General features: G+C 44.6%; 1 protein-coding gene across 17 annotated transcripts in view; it reads left to right on the top strand.

Moving 5' to 3' along the window:
* Positions 1 to 27,998, top strand: part of DOCK7 (dedicator of cytokinesis 7) — a 92,733-nt gene that overhangs the window by 7,479 nt on the left and 57,256 nt on the right. For all 17 annotated transcript variants that reach the window (XM_048313331.1, XM_048313330.1, XM_048313326.1 and 14 more), the window contains exons 2-14: positions 1,234 to 1,339; positions 14,740 to 14,915; positions 15,015 to 15,083; positions 17,490 to 17,619; positions 17,726 to 17,938; positions 18,324 to 18,409; positions 20,397 to 20,463; positions 21,666 to 21,815; positions 22,538 to 22,618; positions 23,679 to 23,844; positions 24,479 to 24,621; positions 26,136 to 26,229; positions 27,185 to 27,347. In XM_048313331.1, coding sequence (XP_048169288.1) covers positions 1,234 to 1,339; positions 14,740 to 14,915; positions 15,015 to 15,083; positions 17,490 to 17,619; positions 17,726 to 17,938; positions 18,324 to 18,409; positions 20,397 to 20,463; positions 21,666 to 21,815; positions 22,538 to 22,618; positions 23,679 to 23,844; positions 24,479 to 24,621; positions 26,136 to 26,229; positions 27,185 to 27,347 — 1,644 coding nt within the window. The remainder of the gene's footprint in view (positions 1 to 1,233; positions 1,340 to 14,739; positions 14,916 to 15,014; positions 15,084 to 17,489; positions 17,620 to 17,725; positions 17,939 to 18,323; positions 18,410 to 20,396; positions 20,464 to 21,665; positions 21,816 to 22,537; positions 22,619 to 23,678; positions 23,845 to 24,478; positions 24,622 to 26,135; positions 26,230 to 27,184; positions 27,348 to 27,998) is intronic.

Below are 27,998 nucleotides of genomic sequence, written 5' to 3'. Positions count from 1 at the left end.
GTCCCATGGTGAGATCAGGAGTCTCTTAGCCATGAGGATGCTCAAAGATCACTGATGGAGCAGAAAAAAGCCACCCCTGTCCTTGCAGCCTCTTCATCTACCTTAGGGGCTGGTTAGTGTCTCCTTGGAGCTGGGAATTGGCTCTGGGAGCCAGAGCTGCCAGCAGTGCTGTGATGTGGTGAATGACACTTGGGGTGGGTTTGTCACTAATAAATTGGGTGTTGACTCCTAGAGGGGAGCATTCATGTTGGTGAGGTCCTGTAGGCCAGGAGTACACAGCAGCTTTTCAGCAAAACAGTTTGTTTGTGGAAGGAATCTGGGTTTTTGGTTTGCCTTTGGAACAAAACCATTTCCACCCTACTCTGAAGTTTGGCTATCCCTGCTGAGAGGAGCTGCAGCTTCCTGCTGGGATACAGGATGGAGAGCTGTGGATGACTGTGCTAGGGCTGGACCCATGGCTTTGTTTAGACAGTCCCTGGCCATCAGCATTTCCCTCTCTGCCGTGCTCTTCCTTCCCCCTCCAGGTGGCTTTACCTACCTGTTGTGTTTTCAGCCTTAGCAGTGACAATGTGGCTCTTTAGCCAAAACAGAGAACCCTGGAGGGTCACAGCTGTCACCCTCCAGGCATGGAAGGGCTGCTCTGTGTTTTCCATTCCTGGTGAGAAAATTACCCTGTGGTGGAATTTCTCTCTGGCAGAGACACATGGCATTGTGCCAGCGTTTCCTCTGCTTGTCACCATCATCCCACCTTTGCCTTTCCTACACGGAAAGGGAAACACCTTTTTGTTCTGACCCAGTCGTTTGTTTCCTGGTCCTTTGTCTGACTGGGATTGCAAACCCCCAAAATGATGGATGAAAATGCAGAGTACAGGAGCAGCTGTGTGACCAGGAACTGCTGAAGGGTGAGGAGAACTCTGGAGAAGAGCTTTCCTTGGAAGAGCCTGCTGGGAACAAGTTAATTTGTGCTTGGGGTCACGTGCATTTTATTGCCACAGATGTGCACAGAAGAGCAGTTCACAACAGGAGAAAAAACAATTAATTGCTGTTAAAAATCTGTATCTGCAGCCTTGTGAGAGCTCTGTGATTCCTGGGAATCCATTGTGCAGGATCTGTTCCCAGCAGGTGGTGACACCCTTATTCCAGTGAGTGAGTGTCTCAGCACAGCACAGGGAGGTGGATCTGATCCATCCCCATGTCCCTCTCAGAGATAACTCTGTCCCTGTCTCATTCCAGGACCGTGGCAGCCGAGGTCAGGAAGCAGATCTCGGGGCAGTATGGAGGCTCCCCTCAGCTCCTCAAGAACCTCAACATCGGAGGCAGCGTCTCTCATCACACCACTGTAAGTCATGCCTGGAGCAGGGATTGCTGAGCATGCTGTCCACAGTCATGTTACCATTTGGGAAGAGACTCAGTGCTGACACGTTGTTGATGTAAGCGGCCCTGATAACACAGAGGAAAAAATTCCATGCAAAACCCACTAATTTTGGGGATTTCTGTGTTGCAAATCAGTTGGTGTGGCTGGGAGTTTGTGTTTCTGCAGAATCTTTGTAGGACAAGGAGCTCTCTTGAGCAGGTATTCGTTGTTTTATCCCCAAACAGCCTGGATTGGGCATTAAATTCCATGTGTGTGTGGTTCTCTGCATGGAGAGCTCTTTGCAAGCTCCTGCACTTCAGGTTGCTGTTTTCCTGTCCTTGTCACTCTTGAGAGCAGGACCAAAGCGACTCCTCTACTCTTCTGAAGTATTTTAAATATTATTGTGCAAGTTGAGTGGGGTTATTCCTCAGGAATGTATATTTACTTACAAGTTTACAGCCCACTTTGAAGAGCTGCATTGTCAGAATCACCCGTTCTGAAGTCAGACTTTCTTGCATGGCCTACCAGTAACCTTCCAGATTTATTGTGGTCAACATTTCAAGAGTGCAGCAAACTTTTTCAGGCTGGAAATGTTTGATTTGGGGTCTTGCTTCAGGTCACAGCAGTTCCTTTTGCAGCAGTCAACTTGGAAAACAAATATTAGAGCATCTTGTTTTCTTCAGAGAGGGGTGGTTAGGTCAGGCAGGGCTGGAAATGTGCCCTGAGTTCGATTGTGCAAGTGTTGTGAGTTTACAAGAGTTCTTCTCTTTGGAGTAGGGTCCTGTAGTGTTTCCTCAGTTCCTGGGATTGTGGGAGTGAGTTCATGGGAATTCCCTCTGCTTCATGTCCAATGTAACCTGTTAAAGCTTCCTCCTGTGGAGCACAAACGCATCCTCAGAGCTGAGTGTCACCTCTAAAGGGATCTCCAGGCTGACCTCTAGCTCAGAAAAGTGACTTCACTGCGGGCACAAACTTCATCTCTGAGGAGATCTGGGTGTGCCAGAGGCACTGGGGATGGAGGAGGGCTGGAATTCCTGTCACTCCCAGGAGCACGGGGAGAGCAGAAGGCTGATCTGTCAGCTGGTGCCCAGCGTGGTGGGGACTGAGCACGGAGGAGGGTTAATGATAGAAGGGTTAATGATAGAAGGGTTAATGATAGAAGGGTTAATGAGAGCTGCTGCTAATGCTAATGCCTTATCTCAGTGGCTCTGCTGGGCTGTGCAGTGATAATGCAAAGCCCTGACTTGGCAGTTCTGGATGGTCTTTTGCATAATCCAGCATTAGAATAGGGAGGGACCCCTGCTATTAGCGGTGTGTGGAGCACTCAGGGTCACTGACTGCACTTCCCTGCAGCACTGCATAGCTGAGGATTGCACTCCCATGGGATGTCCATCCCAGCAGCTGCTGTGCCTCACTTGTCTCACCTGTGGTTTCATCTTGGAAGGAGTTGGCTGAATTGCCTTTCTACTCCCATAAAGTGAGATGTCTTCTCTGAACTTCTCCAGGCTGCTCCTCACCCAGCCATGTTTTTGATCAGTTTTTCCTCGTGTCACCTCCTTTCACTCTGAATTGTCTCTTCCACTTTTTCCTCCTGTTTTTAAGGTTTTTCCATTCTGCCGTCAACCAAATTCATGCTCAAAGCTTCAGTCCTGTTGATCTTCACATGCAGTTTTTGATACAGCATCACACTTGTTGGTCATGGTATTGTCAGCAGCTCTCATTATCCTCTTGCCGTGCTGTTTGCTAGTAAATATATGCAAGAATCTGTAAAAAAGCTGGAAAAGGTCGTGCTGGCTGGAAGCAGGCTCTGAGCTTTTCCTATCAAACTGCATTGTGTGATGGCTGCTGTGATAAGCTCCCAGTTTGTCACATGAAATTCAGTGTTGAGCAGAGATGCTCTGCAGAGGCCTGATTAACACGGGGTGATGGTTTGTAGGAGATAGTCTGTAGGAAAAGTCTACTTAGTTAAGTCATGAGTCTGTATCCTGAGGCTGCAGAATATGACAGAGGTTTGCTTGTCTGAATTTTGGGTTAATTTCTCTCCCCGAGGCATCCATCAGGATCTGCTGTGCCTGCCTGGCCTGGTTTGATAATCAGCATTATGCAGAGGGAAAGCATCGCTGTGTGAAGCTGTGTTTGCTCTGGAAGAGTTCAGTTCTGTGTAGCCACACTGGTTTAAAAGCCTGAAGTAGGGCATGTAGTATGGGAGTGAATAGGAAATTCCTGCTAAAATGTTGTGTGATTGAGTTTCAGTATCTCCACAATGGCAGCACCTTGGGACTGGGGGGGCTCCAGCCTGCCAGAGTTCAAGAAATATTTGGCCAACGCTCTCAGGCACAGGGTGGGATTGTTGGGGTTGTCCTGTGCAGGGCCAGGAGTTGGATTGGATGATCCTTGTGGATCCCTTCCAGCTCAGGATATTCCATGGTTCTACAACTGAAGTGATTGTGCAGATGTGGTCTCTCATGCCCATCTTGCTCGTTGTGGTGAGGTAATTCTGGTCCAGACAAGGTCAGCACTGATTCTCTGACAGTTGCCAACAGCAGCTGCTTATGATAGTTTGTCTGAGAGTCTTATCAGTGGAGATATTTCTATGGAAAAATGGAGGTTTTTGTGAATGAAGAGTCCTCAGCTCTGTGCTTGCTTGGGCCTTTTGTTTCTTGTCAGCTGAAGCCAGTGCAGGGATGTTCCTCACTCCACAGATTTGCCCGTGGTTGAACCTGGGATAAATGCAAAAACCTGTCAGCTGAATTTTAGCAAGTCTCTTCCTTTTTGCCTCACAAGCAGCAGACAAAATGCTGCCAGAACTGTTTCTAATTTGGTAACTGGTAGAGCTGGGGAGAAGACACTGCTTTCAAATGAGTTTATTATTGTCAGCCTCCACCCTTCTGCCACTTCAGGAGCAGCTGATTTTAATTGCACATTCCTCAAACCCCAGACACAGGTCCAAGGCCCTCAGAGGCTTTTCCTGTGTAACCCAGCGTGCCAGGCTGGGACTCCTGGCAGGATGCAGTCCCTGCAGCTCTGAGCTTTTATTTTTGCAACCCACAACAGAAGGCACTGACAGTTTGCTGTTGGGGAGTAGGAGCTGTGAGCTCAGAGAGTTCCATGAAGGAGGGTTGATTTTTTTGAAGTGATTTTTGCAAGTCTCTCCAAGCCCACTGGTGAATGGAGTGTGCATTTGCACCTTGCTGGGTGTGCTCTGGGTTGGAAGCCATGTGCTCTGCTCATCCTGGGTTCCTCCAGAGTTCAGTATTCCCTGCTGGGAGCTGGTGCTTCTCACCACCAGCCCCACTGGGTGAAAGCAGAGAGCCTGCACTTCTTCTGGGAGAATTCCCCAGCATCTTGCAGGATGGGGAATTTGCTCTGTTTGTTTGATGAGCTGGACTGTTTACTATGGGCCATTATGATCCCTCGTGACTAACCACTTTCTTTTCTTCCCGAGTTTGTTTTTTCTGTGGAGCAGCTCCTTGTGCCAGTTAACTCTGTCTGCTAAAAGTAGATAAAGACTTATAAAATCTTGGACTTTGTTTTCACTTTTGACTGCCAAGGATAATTGTTGAAATGTTTTTGGCTGTTGTCCAAAGCTTGATATTTTTTTTTTTTTCCCCCCCAAGAAAAAGTTCTCTTAATTTTTAAAAAGTCTTTACAGGTCTCTTTTTTCTATTTCTTTACATCTTTAGAGGTATATTTTAATAGGTGGACATGGCACTCAGTGCAATGGTCTGGTTGACCAGGTGGTGTTCAGTCAAAGTTTGGACTTGATCTTGGAGGACATTTCCAACCTTAATGATTTTTTGATTTAATTAGAAGAGCAGCTTTTTACAAAACTTGCAGATAAGCAGAATGAATGTACATTCAGTTGTTTTATAGAAAAATCACAGCTTTTTCCAAGGGATTGGGGTAATATTTCCTGTCTGTTGATGTATGTTACAGCAGAGAGGATTGTTAGTATTTAAAGGAACACTGTTATAAGAGATACTAATTAGTCTGGGAATAAAGGGATCTGGATTCTTGGATGTGATGTGATCTGACCATGTCTGCTCTCAGCACTCCATTTTCTCCCTGTAAAATGAAGGTGCTGACATTTACATATCTTTGTAAAGCACTGCTGGCTTTATGGGCATTATCTGGGCTAATTGAGGCTTTGTCTTGGATTTACTGGATGTCAGACTTTGGCCATGTATTCAAAGATAGCATCTAATTATTCAATAAGAGAATATAGGTTCCTTTGTATATTTCCATTGTTTATTTTAACGTAATTTAGGAGAAGAAGGAAAGGTGATTTGTGCAAATGAATGGGAAGCACAGCAAGGGAAAACATGACAATGTCCTATGTGGCACAGAAAAGGGCGTTTTGGAGCGTTCAGAGCCAAGTAATTTTATCACCAAAATTTGAAAAGGAAAATGAGCCAAGTCTTTCTGCTGTCTCAGGGCTGATGAAGGCTGAAGAGTGCCTCCCATTATATGGGTTTCCTGGAGGTTTTGCCCTGCCTGGCTCAATGGTCTATCCTCATCAGACAGGGGAGGATGGGAGAGGCATCCACATCCTCTTCCCTGCCTCCTCCCCTTGGGGACTGCTCACAGTTAGCTCTGCTCTGGTGCAGGCACTTTCTGTAGGACATTAAAACTGCTTCCATTCTATTGCTGAAGTCAGCAGTGAGCCCTGTTGCAAAGGTCAGGAGTGTTTTATCTTTCTTGGTGAGTCTGGTGTCCACTAGAATCAGTTCACAGTATCAGAACTTAAACAGTTCACATGCTAGCAGAGATAAATACTCTTAACTCAATGATATTATACCGAGTAATTGTTAATAAACAGGCTGGCAGAGCTGGGGGTGCTCACCTGGAGAGGAGAAGGCTCCAGGGAGAGCTCAGAGCCCCTTCCAGGGCCTAAAGGGGCTCCAGGAGAGCTGCAGAGGGACTGGGGACAAGGCATGGAGGGACAGGACACAGGGAATGGCTTCCCACTGCCAGAGGTTGGATGTTAGGAGAATTTCTCCCCTCAGAGGGTGATGAGGCCCTGGCACAGGCTGCCCTGAGGCTGCCCCATCCCTGGGAGTGTCCAAGGGCACTGAGCAGCCCGGGCAGCTCTGCGTGACGCCAGCGCCGGCTCCTCGCCTGTCTCTGGGTGAATCCATCCATGCAGGGGATAAATTGTCCCCTGGGAATTGAGAGGTGGCTGTGCCAAGTATTTCCCACTCAGGAGAGCGTGTCCGTGGTTGCCAGGGCTCAGAGCCACCAGGGCTCAGAGCCACCAGGGTCTGCCTGTGTGAGTGCCGAGGGTCCGGAGGGGTCCGTCTCCACTGAGCTGATGTGACATTTCTGCCAAAAGTGAGAAGTTTGATTTTTCTGCAATCTCTGGTCAAACTGTTTGGCTTTTTCATTTCTCTGCTGCTGTCTCAGTTTTTGCTTTCAGTTTTGTCACAGTTTATCAGAGGGAAACTCTTTGAGATGAGTCTCAGCACCTGCATTTTCTATATCAGTCTTTGTGTTCTCCAAATACTCCTGGTGAAATTGCTCAATTCTTAGTCATCAAAGATCTTGTCTTCTTACCCGTCCTTGGAGGCATAACTCGTGTCTTTCTAGGTTTGGTAAGAAATTGCTTTAGTATTCCCAGATAACTAATTAATCTCTGATTAATATTAATATTTCTATACCCAGATGGCTTCCTACATTAGCAACCAGTTATCATAGCAAATAACCTGGCAGTATTTGTACATAAAGCATCTCACTGGTTTTGGGACTGGCTGTTACTTGTTCCATGTAGGATCCTTCTTTAGGTAGGTGTATTTGTAATCATTTCACAGAATCCCACACTGGTTTGGGTTGGAAGGACCTTGAAGCTCATCCTATTCCACTCCCTGCCATGGGCAGGGACACCTTCCCCTATCCCAGGTTGCTCCAAGCCCCATCCAGCTTGGCCTCAGACACTTCCAGGGATGGGGAATCCATTTCCTTTCATTAGAGGCTTTTTCTAACTCAAGCATTGTGGTAGAACTTGACACACACTGCAGATCTCACAGAATCCAGAACTTAATACTGAATATTCTCACATGCTAAAGATGGAGGTTTCAGACGCAGAGAATGCTTACAGCAATTTTTGGGGCACAACTGCAATTTGAAATAAAGGACTTTAATCAGCTGCTCTCTATGGTAATGGCATCTCACAGAACATGTTGCAAAAGAAGGAGTAAGAGCCAGAGCAAAGCAGGAGATAGGGAACTGCATTCCAGAGGCAGTGGGGAGGTAATGACTGCACTTATGGCTGGGGAGGTGTCATCCTTGGTGAAGCTTGGGAGCTGTATGTGGTTGATGGAAAGCAGAGATTGCCTAGGAATCTCCTTGGTTCATTTGAATATTTCCATGTATTATAAATGCAGCCAAGAAATGAAAGGCAGGAGTTCTCTGGGCTCACCAGTCATCAGGCTAAGGAAATCAGGAGTATGGGTTTTCTGAAATGCAGGGATGGCAGTAGACAGATATGTGAGTCTTTGAATTTGGATCCATTTGGATTATTTTTGGAGTGCTTAGTTGAAAGAAAATGTCATTTTTGCAAGTAAAACATGTTTTTTCATGACTTGAGTGTTGTCAGTGGTTAATATTACAATGCTCATGTTTCAAAACCTCTTAGAGTGACTTGCCTGTAGTTCACACTTAAATCTAGTGCCTCTGATTAGCAAGCTTATTTCTTTAAACTGTTACCTTCTTTAACCTGCTTGCAAATTGTGATTTTTTTTTTTTTTTAGCATATTACATTTCCTTCATTCTCAGATTTATTCTGAGTCCTTCCAGTACATCAGATTTGACTCCTGTTCCCTGAGATACCAGTATCCCTTTAAGGGTGACAGGGTTTTGCCACAGCAAGAAGAGGCCATCTGCATTCCTGACTGCTCAGCAAGGGAAGTGACTGTTTGCCCTGGAGACCCAGAGATAGCTGAGAGAAGGCTGGGGCTCAGCTTTGAAATGTTAATCTGCTGCTTCTGGCCTTCCAAGATTTTGCCCAGGGAAGGTGGTGGGTGGGAAGTCGGTATTAATTTAGAATTTGGAGCTTTGGCACAATCTGTTGCAGTTTTAGCACGTTATAAATTGCTTAATATTTAAGGAGGTATTGAAGTTAAGATGGAACTTTGTCCTGATTTCAAAATTGGCAAGAAATATCACCCTGATTTTGAAGAAGTGTTTTAGCTGCCAAGTAAAAATAGCAGTCAGGATCCTCCCTGTGATGAGGAGCTCTCTACAAGGTTAATTTTTCAAGGTCCCTTATCGGATCCTCACAGGGGGTTTTACTCCCACACAGGAGGCAGGAGGTACAACCTTCCACGCTTTCCCATTGTCATTTTTACAGAGCCCTCAATTGTGCTGTGATCCTCACAGGGGCTGGGTCTCTGCCCTTGGGAATTATGCATCTCATTTGAGATAAAGGGAAAATTTGGCTTGAATTGGGCCACAGCAGCTTGGGTTCAAATCCTTGTTGTGCCAGATGCACCCTGCCAAGCTGTCCCATCATAACCTCTCAGTGCTCTTGGGGCTCCCTGTGAGATTGGGCATCTTGGGAGGGCAGAGGTGAGGCAGGGAGAAGGAAATGTGAGGGAATGTTGTTTTCCATGGCTGTGCTGTCATACACAGGCTGGGAAAGTCTGCAGAATTACAGCTGGCATTTGAGTGTGTTGCTTCCAGAGTGTCCCATGAGACTCATCATGGTGCTCAGGACAGCACTTGTGAGCTGGGCAAATATCCCCTGTGCCCAGCTGTTTGTTTAGGGAAGGGATGGGCTAAAATCCCCCAGGCAAAACTGGGAATGCTTGTGGATGTCAGGGAACTGTGCTTCACTCAGTCCCTGTGAGATGGAGATAATAATTGTCCCTTTTTCTGCCCTAGTTGTTACTGAGCTCCAGTACTGAGCTGCTGTGCAGTGCCCAGGAGAGCAGATCTTGAATCTTCAGGTACCTGCACAGGTGTAAATGGCTCAGGAAGGCGGGGAACAAGGGGCAGGCTGTCCAGGCTGTTCCCAGGAATGCCACAACAGAGCAGCTCTTGTACAAACCTGACCTCTGCATTGTATTTTTTGTTTCCTTGTGTGAGCTTTGCAGCGTGGTGCCCTAGGTGTAGCTTTCCCTGCAAGTTATCCCTTTGTTCCCGTGTCCTTGGGATGCTTGGCTGAAGTGAGTGCAAGTTTGTGTTACCCTCCATGGAGGGATGCCACATCCCCTCACTGAGGCTCCTGCAGATTTGTGCAGGTGCTTTTGTAAGTGATGATGATGATCCAGGTAGGTGCTCAAAAGAAGGAAATAAATAGGACAGAGACATGTGCACTAAAACTCCACAAAAATACAATGTTTGCTGTCTGGAGAAGGGCAAAGTCGATAGGGAACACAGTTTTATTTTCCAGCTTTTAAGGGGATGTAACAGTGAAGAATAACACAACCTTAAAGAAGAAAGCTTGAGTGTCCCTGTTGTATGAGAGCTGTAAACCTTTGAAATAAGGGTTTGTCCTGCAGGTGCTGAGAGCCAGAACTGCAGCAACACAGGTGCACCTCTAGAAACTGCCTGTTCAATGGGTTAGAGAAGCCAAATCAAACAGGCTGGTGCCTGAGTTAACTGATTGAACATGTCTGTGGTCATGTTAAGGACATGCAGAATTGTTATTTCCAGGTGAGGGGTTTGATTTGGGTAATTGTAAGTCTGAGAGAGGGAGTCCTGTTTGATTTCTTCCGTACTTTCAGTGTATCAGTACTGTGATAAACACAGTGTTTATGTTGGCAGGGAGCAGGTTATGCCCCTCTTACTCATCCTGAGCTGCCCTTTCCCCCCATGTAGTCCTCCTGTAGACTTAAATAGCACCAGGACAGTGCTTGCCATGAGTGAGGCTGCAGTGCCTGATCCTGGGATAAACACTGGGTGAAAACCGTGTTAGGGAATTGTCTGAAAGGTTGTCCAAAATTTCATCTGTAATTACAGCCTGCACAAAATCAAAGAGTATTTTTTTAAAAGAGCAGCAATTCTGGGAGCAGGTTTCCTTTACATATTTTTAGCATGTGTTTGCCATTAATTTACATTATTCTCTAGTCCTAGTGGGGAAAATGCTCAGGGCTCTCGCAGAGTTTGGTTTCTGGAGGGTCTTAATAAACCCAACAGAAATAGACCCCCTGGCAAGGATTTCTTGCAGTAACACTCCAGAATTCCCCTTTGGGTTTATTAGGGGAGACCACACTGAGGCCTCTCAGTACTTAAAGGGGACTTACAAAAAACAAGAAGAGTGACTTTTTACACAGGCAGACAGTGATAGGGAGGATGGTTTCAAACTAAGAGAGGAGAAATTCAAATGAGATACTAAGAAGAAATTCCTGACTGAGAGTGGTGAGGCCCTGGCACAGGGTGCCCAGAGAAGCTGTGGCTGCCCCTGGATCCCTGGAAGTGTCCAAAGCCAGGTTGGATGGGGCCTGGAGCAACCTGGGATAGTGGAAGGTGTCAGGGTTGAAACAGGATGAGCTTTAAGGTCCCTTGCAGCACAAACCACTCTGAGATTCTGTGATTAGCCAGTTGGTTGGTGGACTGCACGTTTGCAAATACTTGACTGGAGTTGTTCTTCTGCCTCTGAAAGTCCAGTGAAGAAGAACTGGCTGTGTTTTGTGGAGGAGACACCTACTGTTACTTCCCCAGAGCTGTCAGGAGGAATGGAGAAGGCTTTTCCTGGGAGCAGGATGAAGATGCACTGAAGATGGCTGTGTCTGCAGGCTGCCAGCATGCAGGGCTGTGGGAGAGCACAGCTTTCTCCTGCTCAGCTGTTCCCCCTTCCTGCTGCAGCACATTTCAAACCTTTTCACGTGCAGCTGCTGGGACTGGCAATTCTTTGATAGTTGAGATCAGCTGTCCCAAAGTGTCACCATCCTGCAGGCCAGGGGAAACAGCTGTTGGGTGCCTCCTTGTTTTTCCTGGTGCCACAGGAGGTCAGCTGGGCTGGAGGTGAGATGACAGAGCAGGTTCTGCCTCTCCAGCAGCAGTGAGGTTGGGATGATGAGGTTGGGATGATGAGATTGGGTAACCTGGTGTTTATCTGGGCTTGTCCAACTCCTCCAGTGTGCACGTTTCACCTGATGGGTTTGTGTGGCAATTTCAGGTGACTGATGCTTTGGCCAGGTGACACAGGCATAGCCCTTGGTATTTTGTGTGTCCTTGTCCCCATCCACACCTTTGGAGCGATGCTGGAGCATGAAGCAGGGCAGGGGAAAGGTTAAACCATTGACAGAGCTGTGGGAGGAACTCTTGTGGTTCTGCTCACACATGGGGACATCTTTTAGGTTAATTTTCCTTCTGGTGCATTTATTCATCCTTCTTTCCTCCTCCTCCTCTTCCATCACTTCTTCCCCCACAAATATCTGAAGCCTAAAATAATGTGCTTGCCTTTTATCTGCCAATAGTCTGACACCAAGTAGTTCCTCTCCATACCCATGAATTTATGTTTGGCCTGTTTACTCAGGTGCTAGACAGTATTTCTGGCTGCACAGATGGTGAGTCTAACACAGGCCTCTGGGTTTGACTTTTATGTTTGTTTACATCTTCATGGTACAATAGTTACCCGAAGAGACAAACTGGAAAATTGTGAAGTGCAACCTTGGGCCTAATCCTGAGGTGTGTGAAGGGCTCGGAAACCCCCGGAGCGCACGGAGAGCCCCTAAGCGCTGCCTGCCTGTCTGGATTGGGTGATTTTCAACTGGCATAGCCAGTTCATTCATCTCCTGGCCAACACATTACAATGCTCCTGTTGGACAAGGGGAATTTGAGATGTGGCATGCCAGGGATGAGGAGACATAGCGTGTTTTGGGCTGTGACAGTCTCATGCCCTCAGTCCTGCATGTCCCCCTCAGCTCTGCTTTAATACAGGGGTTTTTCCTCATCTTTTTGTAATTCTGTTGATCAGGATGAGTGGAGTGGAAAGATTGGAAGGGAGGAGGGAAAGGTTCCTGTGTGTTAGAGAATCACAGGTAAATGAGTTTGTGCAGATTAAAACACAACACTTGCACGGGCAGCTCACTTTTGGAAGATCCCTCAGCTTTGGAGCTGCCAGTGTGGAAGGGAGGTCAGAAGGAAGAATAAAAGTAAGTCTTAAAATGTTAGGGCTTAAAAATAGGGTCAGCTAAGCAGCTTTAAATCACCCTCTGAGGCTTCCTTACCCTTCTGGGAGGTGCTGCCAGTGTCCAGCATGGAGCAGCATTGCTGCATGGATGGAGCTCTGGACTGGCCACGGGAGGATGCGAAGGGGGTGCTTTTCCCAGCACTTCTGGACATCCACTGCCTCTGGGGCTTTTGCCCAGTGATTTTGTTACTTTTATCTTCATTTGCAAGGAGTGTCCATTCCTGGGTGGTTCCTCCTCTTTAGTTCTGAGGTTTGTCAGTGGAAGGGGCGACGTGACGCAGAGCGGCAGTGGAAGTTTGCAGCAGTTGTGAACAAACAGGCACTTGTAGCGATTCCTTAAGGAAAAGCTGTCACCCCTCAGTGCTGTACATTTGTCAGGGATCTCGTGCCAAATGGAGCTGGTCTGTCTGTTTGTAAGGAACTGGGTGAGGTGGTGATGTGTCAGCTGTGATGTGGGAAGGAGCAGTGACAAGTTCTGCTCATCGTGAGCGTTGCAGCGATGAAAACAGGGAAAAGTATTTGGTTTGTATTTTCAAAAGTTCTCCAAAATCACATACTTTGAGTCCATTTCAAGAGTTCAGGATTAGAAGGGGGAGAAAAGGTTATGGGGTCAGAGTTAAATACATAATGGTCATTTTCTAGTGAGAATGCCCATGGCAGAGGTTTGGAACTTGCTGGTCTTTAAGGTCCCTTCCAACCTTTCTATGACTCTTTTGATACTTCTTTATACAGAAATTAGTTTGTTTATTTTACCTAAATTGCAGAACCAAATACTAAGTTTCTAGACATCACATGTTTTTTGGTGAACCAGATTCTTATCTGGCAAAAAGTCATCTGGTCCAACTCCCCTGTCTTCCTTGGAGTCACGCCGGTTTCCTGCTGGAGGGATTTGCCTTCTAAGAAAATTGCAGTATTCATTGAGGTTGGTTGTGGTGGGGAGATTCTTTCAGTACCCTCTATGTTAGCCAAGTCCTTTTCCTTGAATAAAAAGTTGATTCATTTCAGAACTCATTGGCAATAGTTTTAAAACTGGAATTTGGGATTTGTATAGCAATATTTTCGGGAAGCACTTTTAAAACTGAAGTATTAAGTGTTCTTTTTAAAGTCATCTCCAACACAAGCTACAGGGTAGTTCCCTGTCCCACAGAAATCATCTGGATGACAGGAAAGGGGAAGTTAGTAGAGAAAACTGCTGAATTTGGATGTGTTTTTGTGACTCTTGTTAAAATGCTCAGCCTTGCTGGCATGTGCCAGGGAATTCTAGGAAATCTGTCAGTTGCTGTAGAGACAGCTTCCTCCAAACTTGTTTTTAGTGTTTCATTTTCTTAATGTCTATGTTTATGTATAGCCTCATAGCATAATGATCTCATATCAGAATATTTATATGTATTTATATAATGTAATGTGTAAAAATACAAGTTATGCAATGTGAGTATGTATCCAGTTTATGCAAATTTTCCTTTCATGTATCTAAAAAAAGCTCAGGATGGTGAGATCAGCACTGCCAGTGAAATCTACTGTTTTCCTGCACGTGTTCAGTCATTCCTTGTGCTTCAGGTAAGGGCTTTATGCCCAGTAAAGATGATTTTTAAGGATCCATTTTATTGAGGGCAGAGTCCCTTCGTGGCATGGGCAGAGTCATCGTGGCACTAAAGGCTCTAATATCAGAGAGAAGAGGTGGTTAAACTTGTACCTGCCGTAGGTGAACATTGTGTTTTGTGTTCCTCAGAGAGGTGGTTTAATTCAAAATAATGTTGGTGTTCAAGGTGGTGTGACTGCCTGAGTTCCTGGTAAATCAGGCCTTGCTCTGGATTCCTGGCTGGGGGCCGTGCCTGAGGGAGGAGGGGATCCTGCATCTTGGATCAGGGTCAAGGTTCCCTTTGTGATCAGAGCCTGGTAAAAACAAATCCAGGGTCAGATACATGGGAAATAAAGTACTAAGTTTTCTTTTGTTGAATTTCATGAAAATAGATGTAGCCTTTTCTGGCTCAAGTTGTATTTTTTAGGTGGTGATGGTACGCACCACAGAAATATGCAGAGGAATATCAGATAAAAGATAAGACATGAAAACCAGCTCTGTGATGTGTGTTAGCTGAGGTTAACACCACTGGGGTTAATCACCTGATGTTGCATCAAATTCCTCAACGAGGCAGAGGAACTGGTTTAAAAAAGAGAGCAGAAGATGCGCGTGTGATTTTTCTTTATTCTTTCACCTTGGTTTAAGACCCTGTGGTGGTTTCTGTGTTCCCAGGTGCCTCTCACAGAAGCTGTGGACCCCGTGGACCTGGAGGACTATCTCATCACCCACCCTCTGGCCGTGGAGTCGGGGCCCCTGCGGGACCTGCTGGAGTTTCCCCCCGATGACATCGAGGTGGTTTACACCCCACGGGAGTGCCGGACGCTCGTGTCGGCTGTGCCGGAGGAGAGGTGGGATAGGAGGTGACATGGTGATGCTCCAGGGAATTAAATATGTGTTTAGGAAATCATCATGATCTCTGTGATTCTTGTTTTTTATTGTTTTCACAGCGAGATGGACCCTCACGTGAGGGACTGTGTCAGGAGTTACACGGAGGACTGGGCGATCGTGAACAGGAAGTGAGTTCCCCTGTGGTGTTCGTCACCTTCAGTTCATATTTAAGTTGTGGCTTAGTGCTGTAAGGAGGCTCAAAAATATCATCCTGACTGCTGATTACATGTGCTCTGGCTTTTCATTGCCTGGTTCAACTGAACTGATGCTTTGTGTTTGGAAAATTGGATCTTGGATGTCAAAACCCCTTGGGGCATTTTGGAAAATCTAGGCCATTTCAGTCCCCAGTTGCTCCTTTACCATGGTAGAGCGATGAGGGAATGTGGACAAGTAAAATTACTTTCAGCATTTGTTTCTTTCTTTGTTCCATCTGTTTTTAGTTCTTTTTAGAGAGAAGTTGCATTAATTTTGCAATGATGTAAGATTTATGTGCAGTCACAACCATCTGATAGACAAGGTGCCCTCTGCAGCTTCCACTGGTTCCCAAAGAGAGTTGGGGAAAGTACATCATTCAAACAAATAATTGTTAATATTTGAACCATCACAACATTTACCTAATGAGTTAACAGTTCAGAGGATGGGCATGCATTGATTATTCCATGCAAATTAGCAGGAAGGTTTCTGAGAGGCTTTAGTTGGAGCATAGGCTCTCTCGGATGATTGGAAGTCTGATGACTTCAAGAGCTGCTGTCAAGGAGTAAGTGATCCATGTGATGTGTATCACCTACAAATGACTCCACTGCAGCTCCAGCTCTGCCCTTGTGGCAGTTGCTACAATTCACTGGTTTAATGTTGTCCTGAGAGCCACTTCAGGGGATGCTCAGGATATGCTTGGCACTGCTAACGTGACCTAATAAAAAAGTGTTTTGTAATCTCATACCAAAAAAAAAACCAACCCACCCAGAAAGGAACCCAAGAGGGAGGAGATGCTTTATTAACTCCCAGCCTTTGCAGCAGAGTCTTGGATGCACCACAGACCTGGACAGTGTGACCCACCCAGCCACCCACTCTTGGCTTCTCAGTGGCTTTCATTTGTACCTGGAAGTCCTGGCTGTGATTCCTGCTCTGATGAGGTTTATTTGGTGGGCTTTTGTCCTCTGAGAGTCGTAGCACTTTTTGCTTGGATAAAATCATGGCAGTGGACTGGGTAGAAATAAAAGGAGTTACTGCTGGAGCAGGGGAAGAATCCAAAAGCTCAGTTGGGAAGGACTGAATTGTTTTTCAAGTAAGGATGCCAACAATTTCCTCTTAAATCATCCCATTGGATGGTTCCAAGTGCTCTGGCTATCTCCAGGGGCACAAACCCCAGCTCTTTTGGATTAGAAGAACATGACTTGGGACATTCCATCCTTCTCTTCCCCACTGCAGGGGAAATAATCTTCATGCCCATCTCTGCATGCAGTTCTTTGTAACCAAAATGTTTTTGGGGCAGGGAAATCCACCATTCAGTAATTCCTCCAATGATACTGGAGAAGGTGAGTAAGTTCTCTTGAAAAAAGCCCACTAGCATATCCTTATTTCAAGCTTATGGCATAATTTCTGTGTGCCAGACTGAGGAGGTCAGGTGTGAATTAAAATGGATTTACACTTGTTGGTAGAGCTGTGATGGAAATGCAGACATGCAGGTGAGGATTATACAGATCCTATTGTTCAGCTCTCAGGAATTACAGCCTAGCAAGGAAAATGCATTCCTCCTTTTTCATTTCCCTTCCTGTACTCAGTGTTAGCATATCCATGGTTTTCCCATGTCTGGAGCATCCGTCTGTGGTAACTTTAGTACCAGGGCATGGTAAAAACAATTAATTCTAGATGTGAGCCCAGGAACTGACTTAGAGTAAGTATTGTACGGAGACTGTGGCTCTGTCCATGTGTGTGTAAATACAGACGTGGTGATGTATGGCACCCAAAAATTTGTTAGTCAAAGAGATCTGCTCCTGTCAGCACAGCAGGCAGACTGTTCACTTGCAAGAGCTCTTACACCCTGGAAAGCTCTTCCCTACAAAGATGCTATGGGAAGATGCTGGTTTAGTCACAGTTGGAAAGTTGTTCTCCAGAGGTGCTCAGGACTTTGCTGAGTTGCTGTTTTGGTTTTCCAGTTAATCATTTTATCTGCTCCAAGTCAGTTCGTGCTCCAGCAGAACCACTGGCCTTCAGCCCTTGTGTTCCCGGCCTGTTTTTAGCTTGGCATCACAGTGGCACGTTTTACAATGACTTTAATTGGCCCTTGATAATCCTCCTTTTGACATCACCCAGAGTGGCTTTATAGATGAACAGAGTGACATTGTAGTGCTGGAATAGTGGCTGCTGGATTATGCCCCAGCTCCAGTGGAGCTGACTGGAAATTGTGTTTGCAGAGAGCAGCTCCTGCCTCGGGAGGGCCCACGCTGATAATGCTGGGTTTGTTCCGGGGTGCTGCTTCTGGGCTCGGGGTCAAAAGGGCTGCTAAGAATGCATTTGAAATACTCTGTTTGCAGATACCACAAGCTGGGAACTGGGTTCAATCCCAACACCTTGGACAAACAGAAGGAGAGGCAAAAAGGGCTCCCCAAACAGATCTTCGAGTCTGACGAAGCTCCCGATGGCAACAGCTACCAGGATGAACAAGTAATGTGCCTTTAAAACCTCGCTACATAAAACCTAATTTATAGTCCTGCTTTAAAAGTGCAGTCCTTTTCCCATTATAAGTTGCTTTTAATTTGTTGGCTCTCAGGATGACCTTAAGCGACGCTCAATGTCGATCGACGACACTCCCCGGGGCAGCTGGGCCTGCAGCATCTTCGATCTGAAGAACTCCCTGCCTGATGCCCTTCTCCCAAACCTTCTAGACAGAACCCCAAACGAGGAGATTGACCACCACAACGAGGACCAGAGGAAGTCCAGTAGGCATAAGGAGCTTTTTGCACTACACCCAGCACCAGATGAGGTATTTTTATATACGTGTGGGTGAGACTAAAAAAGTGAAGGGTGTAGGGAATGTGAAAGCTGTCAGTCTGCCATGGATTTAAAGGATTTAAGGTCACCTGTGTTTAACATCCATGAGAACTGGAGCTATTTTGTGGTTTTCAGCATTTTGTCTTGCCCATAGATATTCCTTTCTGAAGATTGGGTTTCCCTTACTTTATGCAATCCCCAGTAATGTAGAAACATTAAAGGGCTTTAATTTAGCATATTTATAGCTGCTGATGAATGCACCGTGCTGGGAAGCCTTGGATTAAATTGGTGCTGTGTCTTAGAAGAAGAAAGTGATACATGTGTTTGTCTCTTAATTCTGCTGGTGGTTTGTACAGGGGTTGTGTCTCTAATTCCAGGAGGAGCCCATAGAGAGACTCAGTGTCCCTGAAGTACCCAAAGAACACTTTGGCCAAAGACTCCTGGTGAAGTGTTTGTCCCTGAAGTGAGTACCACTCCAACAGACAGCTGCACTGCAGAAATTCAGCATTTAAATCTGCTGCTGTACCCACCTGCACCTGGAATAACTCCACTGCCTTGCTTATTGCCCTGGAAGGGTCATTGCATTGTTTGGTCATAGGCTCCCAGGTTAATTTTATAAAGGTTGAGTTACACAGTTGTATCTTCAAGACTTCCTGCAGATTGGTGTGGCAGGAAATATCCACCTCCCTTGGCTTTTCTCCCTGCTGCTTTCCAGCTCTACCTGTTCCATGCCACTGGCACGTGACATGAGGCTTCTCCACGCTCCTCCAGGGCTCTGAAGTTGGCCAGTCACTGGTGTTCCCCTCCCTCATGAGGAAATTTAAGATAAATTTAAAGATTAAAAATGCTTGAGCCTTAAAAACACAAAGACAACCAAAGATTTGCCAAAGTTTAGGCTCAACAACCTTGACTGTGTCCCTTTAAGAGTGAAGACTTTATATACTTAGTAAGCATTAACTGGAGGAATAGAAACCTGTTAAACAAGTTTAATGAAGTGGAGCTCCTGAATATAGGGTTACCTGCAGCTGGTTCATTGCCTATAACTCTTCTCTAATAACACAAGGTAAAATTTTACTGTTATTCCCTTGGAGAAATAAAGTACAAAACTGATTTTCCACACTGCTGTATTCATCTTCTGTGTCCTCAGTTAGGTCAACCCTTCTTATTAGAGAGCTCCGGTTGCTGCTCATAACTGAGATATATGTGTGGGACATATCTCCTGCTCGTAGAGTACTCCAGGACCTAATATAGCCGTAGAGATGAACTGATTTTGCAGCCTTTTATGAACTGGAACAACATAATATGCAGTAGCAGTGCAGCTTTCTCTCCAAAGGAGGGTGTCTTTAGCATAAATAAGTTAGATGCTGGAAATTAATGTTTTCTGCTCTTTAAGCATCTCTTGCTGACTGCAAATTTATAGCAAATCTGCCCAGCTATATGTTTGCTTGTGTACCTGGGAATCTCTGAGCCTGTGCTCAGGGCTGTAATCCAAGATTGTGCCATCCCAGTGGCACAAAACAAAGACATTTTCCCCGGGGAGAAGGCTCAGATGACCTAAGTGGGGTCATTTCCAGGTTAATCTCAGCTTTGTTGCAAAACTGGAGAAAACACCTTGTTTGGTGGTGTTCTCCCTGTTGAAAGAAGGAGTTCCAGGCTGAGAAGCTGAGAGCTCTGTGCAAGGGCTGGGTGTGAAGGGGATCCCAGCGTGGATGAGGCATGAATTTTGTGGGCAGGCTGTGCAGAAAAGAGAATGTCATTTGAACCCCTGCTTGCTTTGGTGCAGGGACAGGTTTTGAATGTTTTTAAATTCCTTTAAGTCTCCAGGTGCTCTAACAATAAGTTCAGCTCTGTTTGGTGGGTCAGTGTTCTTGTTGGGGGTGTTGGAGCTTGCATAAACACTGGATAACACTTGCTGCAAAAAGCTGACACTTTTCTGTGTCAATTTCTGAGGAAATCTTTGAGCTTTTGGCATTTTCTGACAACAGTTAACTGTTGGAAATTGCCAAAATAGCTGTCCCTGAGTGTCCAGAGGCAGGAGCCCTCTGGTCAGTAATGCTGAGAGGAGCAGTTGGCCATTTACCCATAGAGCACAGGAAATGAGCCAAGCCAGGGAGCCAGGGGAGCTGAGTGCTCCAGTTATCCCAGTTAATAACTCCTCTCACTTTGAGGAAGCTCTTGGGCTGCTTTGCTGGGCTTTCAATGAGTCAGTGGGTTCAAATGGCTTTTAGAAGGTCCAGGGAGCACTGGTATGGTCCTGGTGGGAGGGACCAGGACAGGAGTGGGGTGGAAGTTGGGAAACAAGATCCCTTTAGAGCAGGAGGCAGCCCTTAGGCTGGCTCAGCTGTTCCTGACATCTCGGTCCCCATCAGCCAGGGAGGATCTGGGGACAGGGCTGGTTATTCCTTCTGACAAAATTCAAGTCAACTGATTTTATGTTTCTTTCTTTCAAGATTTGAAATAGAAATTGAGCCCATTTTTGCGAGTTTGGCTTTGTATGATGTTAAAGAAAAGAAGAAGGTAGGTTTTTAATTACTTGAGTGTGACATTTCCACTGAAGCTGTGTTTAAGAAAAAAAATGGAGGAATTAATTGTGGTGGCAAAGCTTTAAGAAGACAGTGACGTAGAGGTTGGAAGAATGATTTCATTTCATGAACCATCTTGTGTGTTCTTCTTCTGCTTGGTAAAGCAGTTAAGGTATAACCACTCTTCTAAAAATACCATCTAATATGTGACTGCCTGAAATCAGAATATATATATATGTATAGGCCAATTTTGGCTTTCAAAAGTCTCTTCCCCAGAGAGATCTTAGGTAACTGAAACCTTTTATTTAGATTAGGTTTTTATGACTTTCTTAATCTCTTTTTGGTGATTCAGTGTGGCATGGGTCCAAGCAACACTTCAATAATGCACAAGAAAGGCACACAGGCTAAAAGTGCTAAAATCAAAACAAAACTGAGGAGTCTTTTCAAGATCTAAGTTGTAGGGAATGCAAAATACATTTATTCTCCTATTTATGTTCTGTATTTAATATTTAAAGAGTCTCTTAGTTTTCCTTATTCAAGATATTAGCAGTGGAGAGAAAATTATTATTAGTGGAGAGAAAAATGTTAAAAATATGCATTTTGACATTTATCTCTTTAAGGCTTGAATTTAATGCATTGAGATTTAAGTTATGTAGATGAGAGTATGTGGAATATTATGTGAACTTTGTTTAATATTTAAATCACATTTCATAAGCCAATTTTATCATCTCATTACTCCTTTTTTTTTGGCTGTAACATAGTAAGTTCTTTAGTGACCTCTGGTGTTGGTAACCTGCTCACATCCTTTTTGGCTCTGAAGCTTTGCAGTCAAAGATTTGGTGTTTCAGGGTAGAAAACTCAGTGTCTGTCTTTCAAGAGGTGGTGTTTTTTTCTTTCTCTGTTTCTATTTTGATATGTTGGTATTTTCAGTTCAGCTAACAATGGTAATTCCTAATCCTGTGATGGAGCTACACACCTTAGAGGAGCTGAGAAAATTTTATAGGTGGTTTGTGTTGTTTCCTCCATTTTCTCTCTCACTGTCCTGTCTTGATTTCTTAATCAAAAAGGCTTTTTTTTCCTTTTTCTACATGATTTGAAATGAGGAGGTTTTTACACGTCTTTTAAAACTGCATTCATGAAGAAGTTGCAAAAAAAGAGATATAACTAATGCTTGAAACTACCCAATTTCTTCCTTAGATTTCAGAGAATTTCTACTTTGATTTAAACTCTGAACAAATGAAGGGAATGCTCCGGCCTCATGTCCCCCCTGCTGCTATTTCCACCCTGGCCAGATCTGCCATCTTTTCTATCACCTACCCCTCTCAAGATGTCTTTCTGGTAATAAAGGTAAGAAACGCCAGGGAAGTGAAAATTATTGTGGTCTCTTGGTTTTTATTTAAAATAAAATAGAAATTCTGTTCTCAAAAGTGTAAACAGTGCTGCTTTATTTCAGATAGTCTCACTTAAGTTCCTTTTTTAACAGAACCAGTTCAATGCATTGGAAGTGGAAAGAGCACAAAGGTTTGCTTGATGATATAAATCAGTTTTCTGGGGCTCGACCTTGGTTTTCCTATAAACCAATGTGCTGACTCCTTAAAATGACAAATAAGTCAGTGATTTAAAAATACCTATTGATCTGAATCTCATTTCAAAAAGGATACACCCCTCAGCCAGATTTTCAGATGTATTTAAGGGCTGAAATTGCTGAGAGTGAGATCCACAACTGAAATAAAATGCAACATTGGTCACTCCTGGGATAAAGTACACAAAGATAAAAGTTATTCTCTCTTCTCTCCTTTGATTCAATGAGAGCACAAATGTTGCTCGTTCAGGTGGGTGTTTCAGCCAGGATTTTAACTCTGGATAAAAATCATCCTGTGGTCAAAAGGGGAGTTCAAGACGTATTTTCAGTTCACAGGCAGTATGCAAGTTCTGCAGGAAATGCTTCTCACACAAGGACTCACCAGGCTTTTGCTCTTGTGAAAGAATTTTTTGCTTCCTTGTGTTTGTTCAATTTATCAGTCCTTGCTGGATACATGTCCTTATAATGGTTCATTTTCCCTTCTCAGCTGGAAAAAGTACTACAGCAGGGAGATATTGGGGAGTGTGCAGAGCCTTATATGATTTTTAAAGAATCTGATGCAGCAAAGGTAAGAATTTTTTTTGGTGTTTTGTTAAAAAATTAAACGTATTTTCTTCTACTTTGGACTGTTGATACTGTTCCTGTCTTTAAAAGGATCCATTTTTAATTAAGAATCTAATCCCATTCTAAAGGCCAAAAAAGAGCCAAAGACCTTTGAGTCTTGATGCCTTATTGGGGTAGAGTAGTTAAAGGTCACCAGTTTTTGTGGCTGTCAGGGGAGATTTGTGGTTCCCATCAAGCTCAGTCATCTGTGATTCCCTGTCCCAAAGGATCAGCTGGGTCAAGGGAAGGCAGCTTTTGATGGGAATTTGCAGTAAAAATTTTAACTTTTCCACTGCTTCTGCAGCTTAACCCCATCCCTTCTGCCTGATTCTAGAAGAGTTTCAAAAATGGTTCCTAATTTCATGTGCAGTTGGGTTGAGCCAAGTGGAGATCAAAGAGTAATAATGAGGGCTGGGTGAAGGGCAAAGCAGTGGTTCCAGCCCTTCTTGTGATCCCAGCCTCTCCATTAGGCTTTCTCAAAGGAGCTTGGATGGTTTGTTAGTTTTAATCAGCCTCTTAATAAAATATTTCCTCCCCAAAGCTCTAAAAATTGCTCTTTAATATGCAGAGTTATGGAGAAATCCTCTTTTATTCCCTTTTTTTCCTCAACAAAATGAGCATGATACTACTTATTTGAGGAGTGCTTTGAGTTTCCCACACAACTTCAGATGATCTGGGCACCTGCTGCATAAAACCACATTAGGAAAGGCCATTCCAGACTTCACAGGGGAAAATTCAGATTTTCTTGAAGGAGCAGTGGGCAGATGAGCTCACTGAGATTTTTCAGGCTGTTCAGGAGGGTTAAGAACGTAAAAGACTGTTCTGACTGTCCTCTGGTGGCCTGTTTTGGGAAGCAGAAGTTGCATTTTCCCAACACTTGGTGATCCTGCTCTGGAAGGTGCTACTGAAACACACAATCACTGGGAGTTAGAAAAGACACCATCATTCCTAACTGCTTGTGCTAAATGAACCTCTGATCTTGTTCCTCTCCTTTTAACCTCTTGGACTGAATATTTTCTTCACAGAATAAGGAAAAGTTGGAAAAACTGAAAGGCCAGGCAGAACAGTTTTGCCAAAGACTCGGGAAGTACCGGATGCCTTTTGCCTGGACAGCCATTCACCTCATGAACATTGTGAGCAGTGCTGGCAGCTTGGAAAGAGATTCCACAGAAGTTGAAGTTGGCACAGGAGGTACAGGACTTGGCATCTGCATGAGGGAATGTGGGGCAAATCCAGAGGTTTTAATTCATATCCTGGAGCTGCTGTTGCTCCTTTTATCGCTTCCCTCCCCTTACCCTGATAGTCTGGGGTCGTGGTTGAACTAAAACAGAGAAGTCCATGATAACAAATAGATTTATCTTTCAAGGATTTTACAAGCAAACCATCTGTTATATTATTTAAAACCAGGCTTGTGAGACTGAGGGAGTGTTACAGGCTGATGAACATTTTCCAAAGGAGTGGATTAATCTTTGCGAGCCACATAGCTCATCTGAAACTGCTCTTCAGCATCCCCAAACCTGCCAACTTCATCATCTTTCAGAGCAAGGGGAATACATCAATCTCAGCATGATAAAGACTTTTATAACAGCAGGAAGGCACTGGGGTGAGGTGGCTGTGAGGGGAGCAGGAGTCAGCTCTGCTCCACAGCCTCCCGATGCCTCTGGAATGGGATTGCCTGAGCATAACCACCTCTTCTGTCACCTCATGGCATCATTCCCTCTCCTCCTGTGTAGAAATCCTGCTTGGAACAAAAGTAGGCTCTTGGACTGTAGTTTTCCTTCTTTATTTTCTAATTCCTTCCCCTTCTCACTGATGTTTTTTGCAGAACGTAAAGGGTCGTGGTCGGAGAGGCGGAATTCCAGCATCGTGGGGAGGCGTTCCTTGGAGAGAACCACGAGTGGGGATGAGGCCTGCAACCTGACCAGCTTCAGACCAGCCACCCTGACAGTGACAAACTTCTTCAAACAGGTGTGGCATGAAAAGGTCTCACTAAGGAGTTGTTCCTTGGACAGAAGGGTTGGATCGTGTGAGATCACTGAGTGATTAGTTTGCATTTCATGTCTGTTCCCTGATCACAGGGAATCTTTGAACAGCATTCAGTGGGTTTATTGTGTTACATATCAATTGTCATGGAATAGCAGAGTGGGTTGGGTTGGAAGGGAGCTTAAAGCTCATCCAGTGCCATCCCTGCCATGGGCAGGGACACCTTCCACTATCCCAGGGTGCTCCAGCCTGGCCTTGGGCACTGCCAGGGATCCAGGGGCAGCCACAGCTGCTCTGGGCACCCTCTGCCAGGGCCTGCCCACCCTCCCAGGGAACAATTTCTCCCTAATATCCAATCTAAACCCCTTCTCTTTCAGTGATATGTTACATAATTTTACATCATACAGTAATTCTGGCAGTAGTGAATCCAGTTCCTCAGAGTGATTTGAGGTTGACATCAGTTCCCTGGGCACATCCAGGGATCCCTGAGCAAAACAAAGCATTCTGCTTCTGATGCTGCTTTGCTGAGTGGCAGCTCCTCTTAGCCAGAGCTTGGGATTTTCCTGAGAAGTGGAAAACATGATTAAAGGGAACAAAACTTTTAGTTAAGCTTAGCAAAAAGTAATGAGCTGAAACTATTTCCTAATATTTGCTTAATGGCCACATCTAGTTAAGGAAAAACTGGTCACTAAGCTAGTAATGATTCACAAAAGCATGTATTTGCTTACTTTGTTGAGGTTATTTTTACTTGGAAGCAGCTCATTGTATTTAATTTGTCCTTTGAAAACTGCCAAACATTAATTTAAGATTTAAAATTTTTGATCCTTTATTTTTTTATCTTCCTTTTCTCCTGTTAAGTTTATCCTGTTAAGTATGATTAGTTGAACACTACCCCGTGTTTTTCTCCTTCCATCTGCTTTTTTTTTTTTCCAGTGTTGTGATTTCTTACCTTTAAAATCAGATACCTTCTGCTTTCGGGGTGGCAGAGTCACATTTTCTGTAATGTTTCCAAAATTAGCAAAGCTCGGAGCTACTAGAATGTGGCACAAGGAAAACTGACTGCAGACTCCTTGTACTTCCTACTTTTCCTGAAAAAGAAAGCTCTTCTGGGCTCATCCCAAAGGAAAGGCAGAGGAGAAGGAGTGAGGATCACCTGCTGAATGACAGATACTTTTTCAAACTATTACACTTGCTAAAAAATGGGTATTTTTGGGAAATCTTTTAGCAGCCTTTTCCAGTTTGGAAAAAGATAATATTGATGGGGAGAGAAAAGGCTTTCAATTAAAAGTTCCTGCAGCTGTCAGGATGATTCATGAGGGATGAAGGAAGGGGAAAGGATGGAGAAATGAAGTGTAATTTAACACGATAATGTTAACACCTTGCTCTGGGAAGGGATATTTTGATGTCAGAGGGAAGAGCCTGTGGGATGAGAGGGTTTGTTCACTCTCTGGCAGCCCTGGAGGGTGGTTTGGGTAACCAAATTCTTGCACCCTGAGCAGGAGGGGGATCGCCTGAGCGATGAGGACCTGTACAAGTTCCTGGCTGACATGAGACGTCCCTCGTCGGTGCTGCGCAGGCTCAGACCCATCACAGGTATCTAGCCAGCCCCTTTGGGCTCAAAAGTTCAGGTATTTGGTTAGTTCCTCACCCAGGCACCCCAAAGAAGTCCTCCACAGCAGCCCCTGGGCAGCAGGAGCACTGAAGGTGTTACAGGGCAGGTTTGTTACTGGCACACTGAGGGTGGTGTCTGTGAGGAGAAGATGCAAACCCCAAAGCCCAAAAACCAGGAACCTCTGTTTCCCACTTCCTGTCCCAAAGGAGATCTCTCTGCTGGCTCCCACTCCTGGTTAATAGGAACAGGCTCCACCTCTGTTTGAGAAAGGGGAATAGAAACCCTGACCTGTGCTATTCCTGACAATATTTGCTTAACCTGCTCTTAAAACTTTCCAGGGACAGCAATCCTGCCTCTTTCTTGGATCATCTGCCCAGCACTCAGCTGGCCTTGCAGCCACGTTAGGTGTTAAGGAAACTTTGCAAAATTACCTTCCTTGCAAATTAATCTGAATCTGGTGTGCCACAACCTCAGGCAGCAACCTCAACCTTCCAAGCACTTGAGTATTGTCAGTGGTTCACTCAATTCACCTCTGTTTTGTAGCCTGACCAATCTTAGGGTTTTTCAACCCTTCTTCTGATGGAGTTTTGTTTGTAACTATAATTAGGCCTCACAGGAGCATTATCTGGACTGTATTTCCCCAGTTTTCCTATGAAAAAAGCATCTGTGACATGCTAAGATGCGTATTTTCTGTTGGTTCTTATTATCTGGTCCCCCAGTTGCCTTAGATACCAGCTTGATCCACTGATACTTGTTAACAAATCCACTTTGGCTGTAATTTATCATTTGTTGATTTATTAAATTCATATATAGGATATTAATGAATATATAGGATATTAACCTGAAGAAACAAAGCATGATTATGCTTTAAAAAACGAATTTGTATTTGTTAATAAATTCTATTTATTAATTAGTAAAATCTCTTTCTTCTTGCAGCTCAGTTGAAGATAGACATATCTCCAGCTCCAGAGAACCCCCACTACTGCCTAACCCCAGAGCTGCTGCAAGTCAAGCTTTACCCAGACAGCAGAGTCAGGCCTACAAGAGAAATCCTGGAGTTCCCTGCCAGGGATGTCTATGTCCCAAACACCACATACAGGTCAGAGTTTTGAAATACATTTCACTTTTCAGGGCCTGAGCCTGGCAAGTGTAGAAATTCCTCCCTTATCAGCGGGGTTCTTGCAAAATTTGGTGCATGGGCAGATGTGCTGTGCCAGAGGCATGGGAAGGGTTCAGGCTGACATAGCAGAAAAGGCTCAGCTGGGGAGGGACAAACAGGTTTGCATCAAACTTGGCTGTGAATAAGAACACAGGAGAAGTTTCTCCCAGAATTCGTGGTGGAATTTGGTTGAATTATTTTCAGTTTTATGTAGGGTTTTTCACCGTTCTCCTACTGGTTTTATTATTTTATATCACTTTCAGTGACACTTTTTTCTTTAAAGTGAGGGATAGAAATAGAGAAAATGCATAATCCCTTCGTTCGTATTTCCATTTTGATTTCAAAGCAATTTCTTTGTTTGAAATTCTTGGAAAAAATCTTCTGAGGCCCTGAAAAATAGGAAATTTTTCTAAATATCTTGGGAAACACTAACCTTTCTGTAACAACACTTAGGCTGGGACCAGATTTCTTTTCATTATGTACCGTTATTAATTTAAAGCTTTTTCACAGTATCTTTGAAGACATTACTTGTCTGAGTGGAATTGTCTTCACCAGCTGAGTAATTTCACCAACTTACCAAATCCTTTACTT

This window comes from Corvus hawaiiensis, chromosome 9 (genome assembly GCF_020740725.1).
Source record: "Corvus hawaiiensis isolate bCorHaw1 chromosome 9, bCorHaw1.pri.cur, whole genome shotgun sequence".
NCBI lineage: Eukaryota > Metazoa > Chordata > Aves > Passeriformes > Corvidae > Corvus > Corvus hawaiiensis.
Note: the sequence above shows the minus strand (reverse complement) of the source record. Positions and strands in the feature narration are given on the sequence as shown.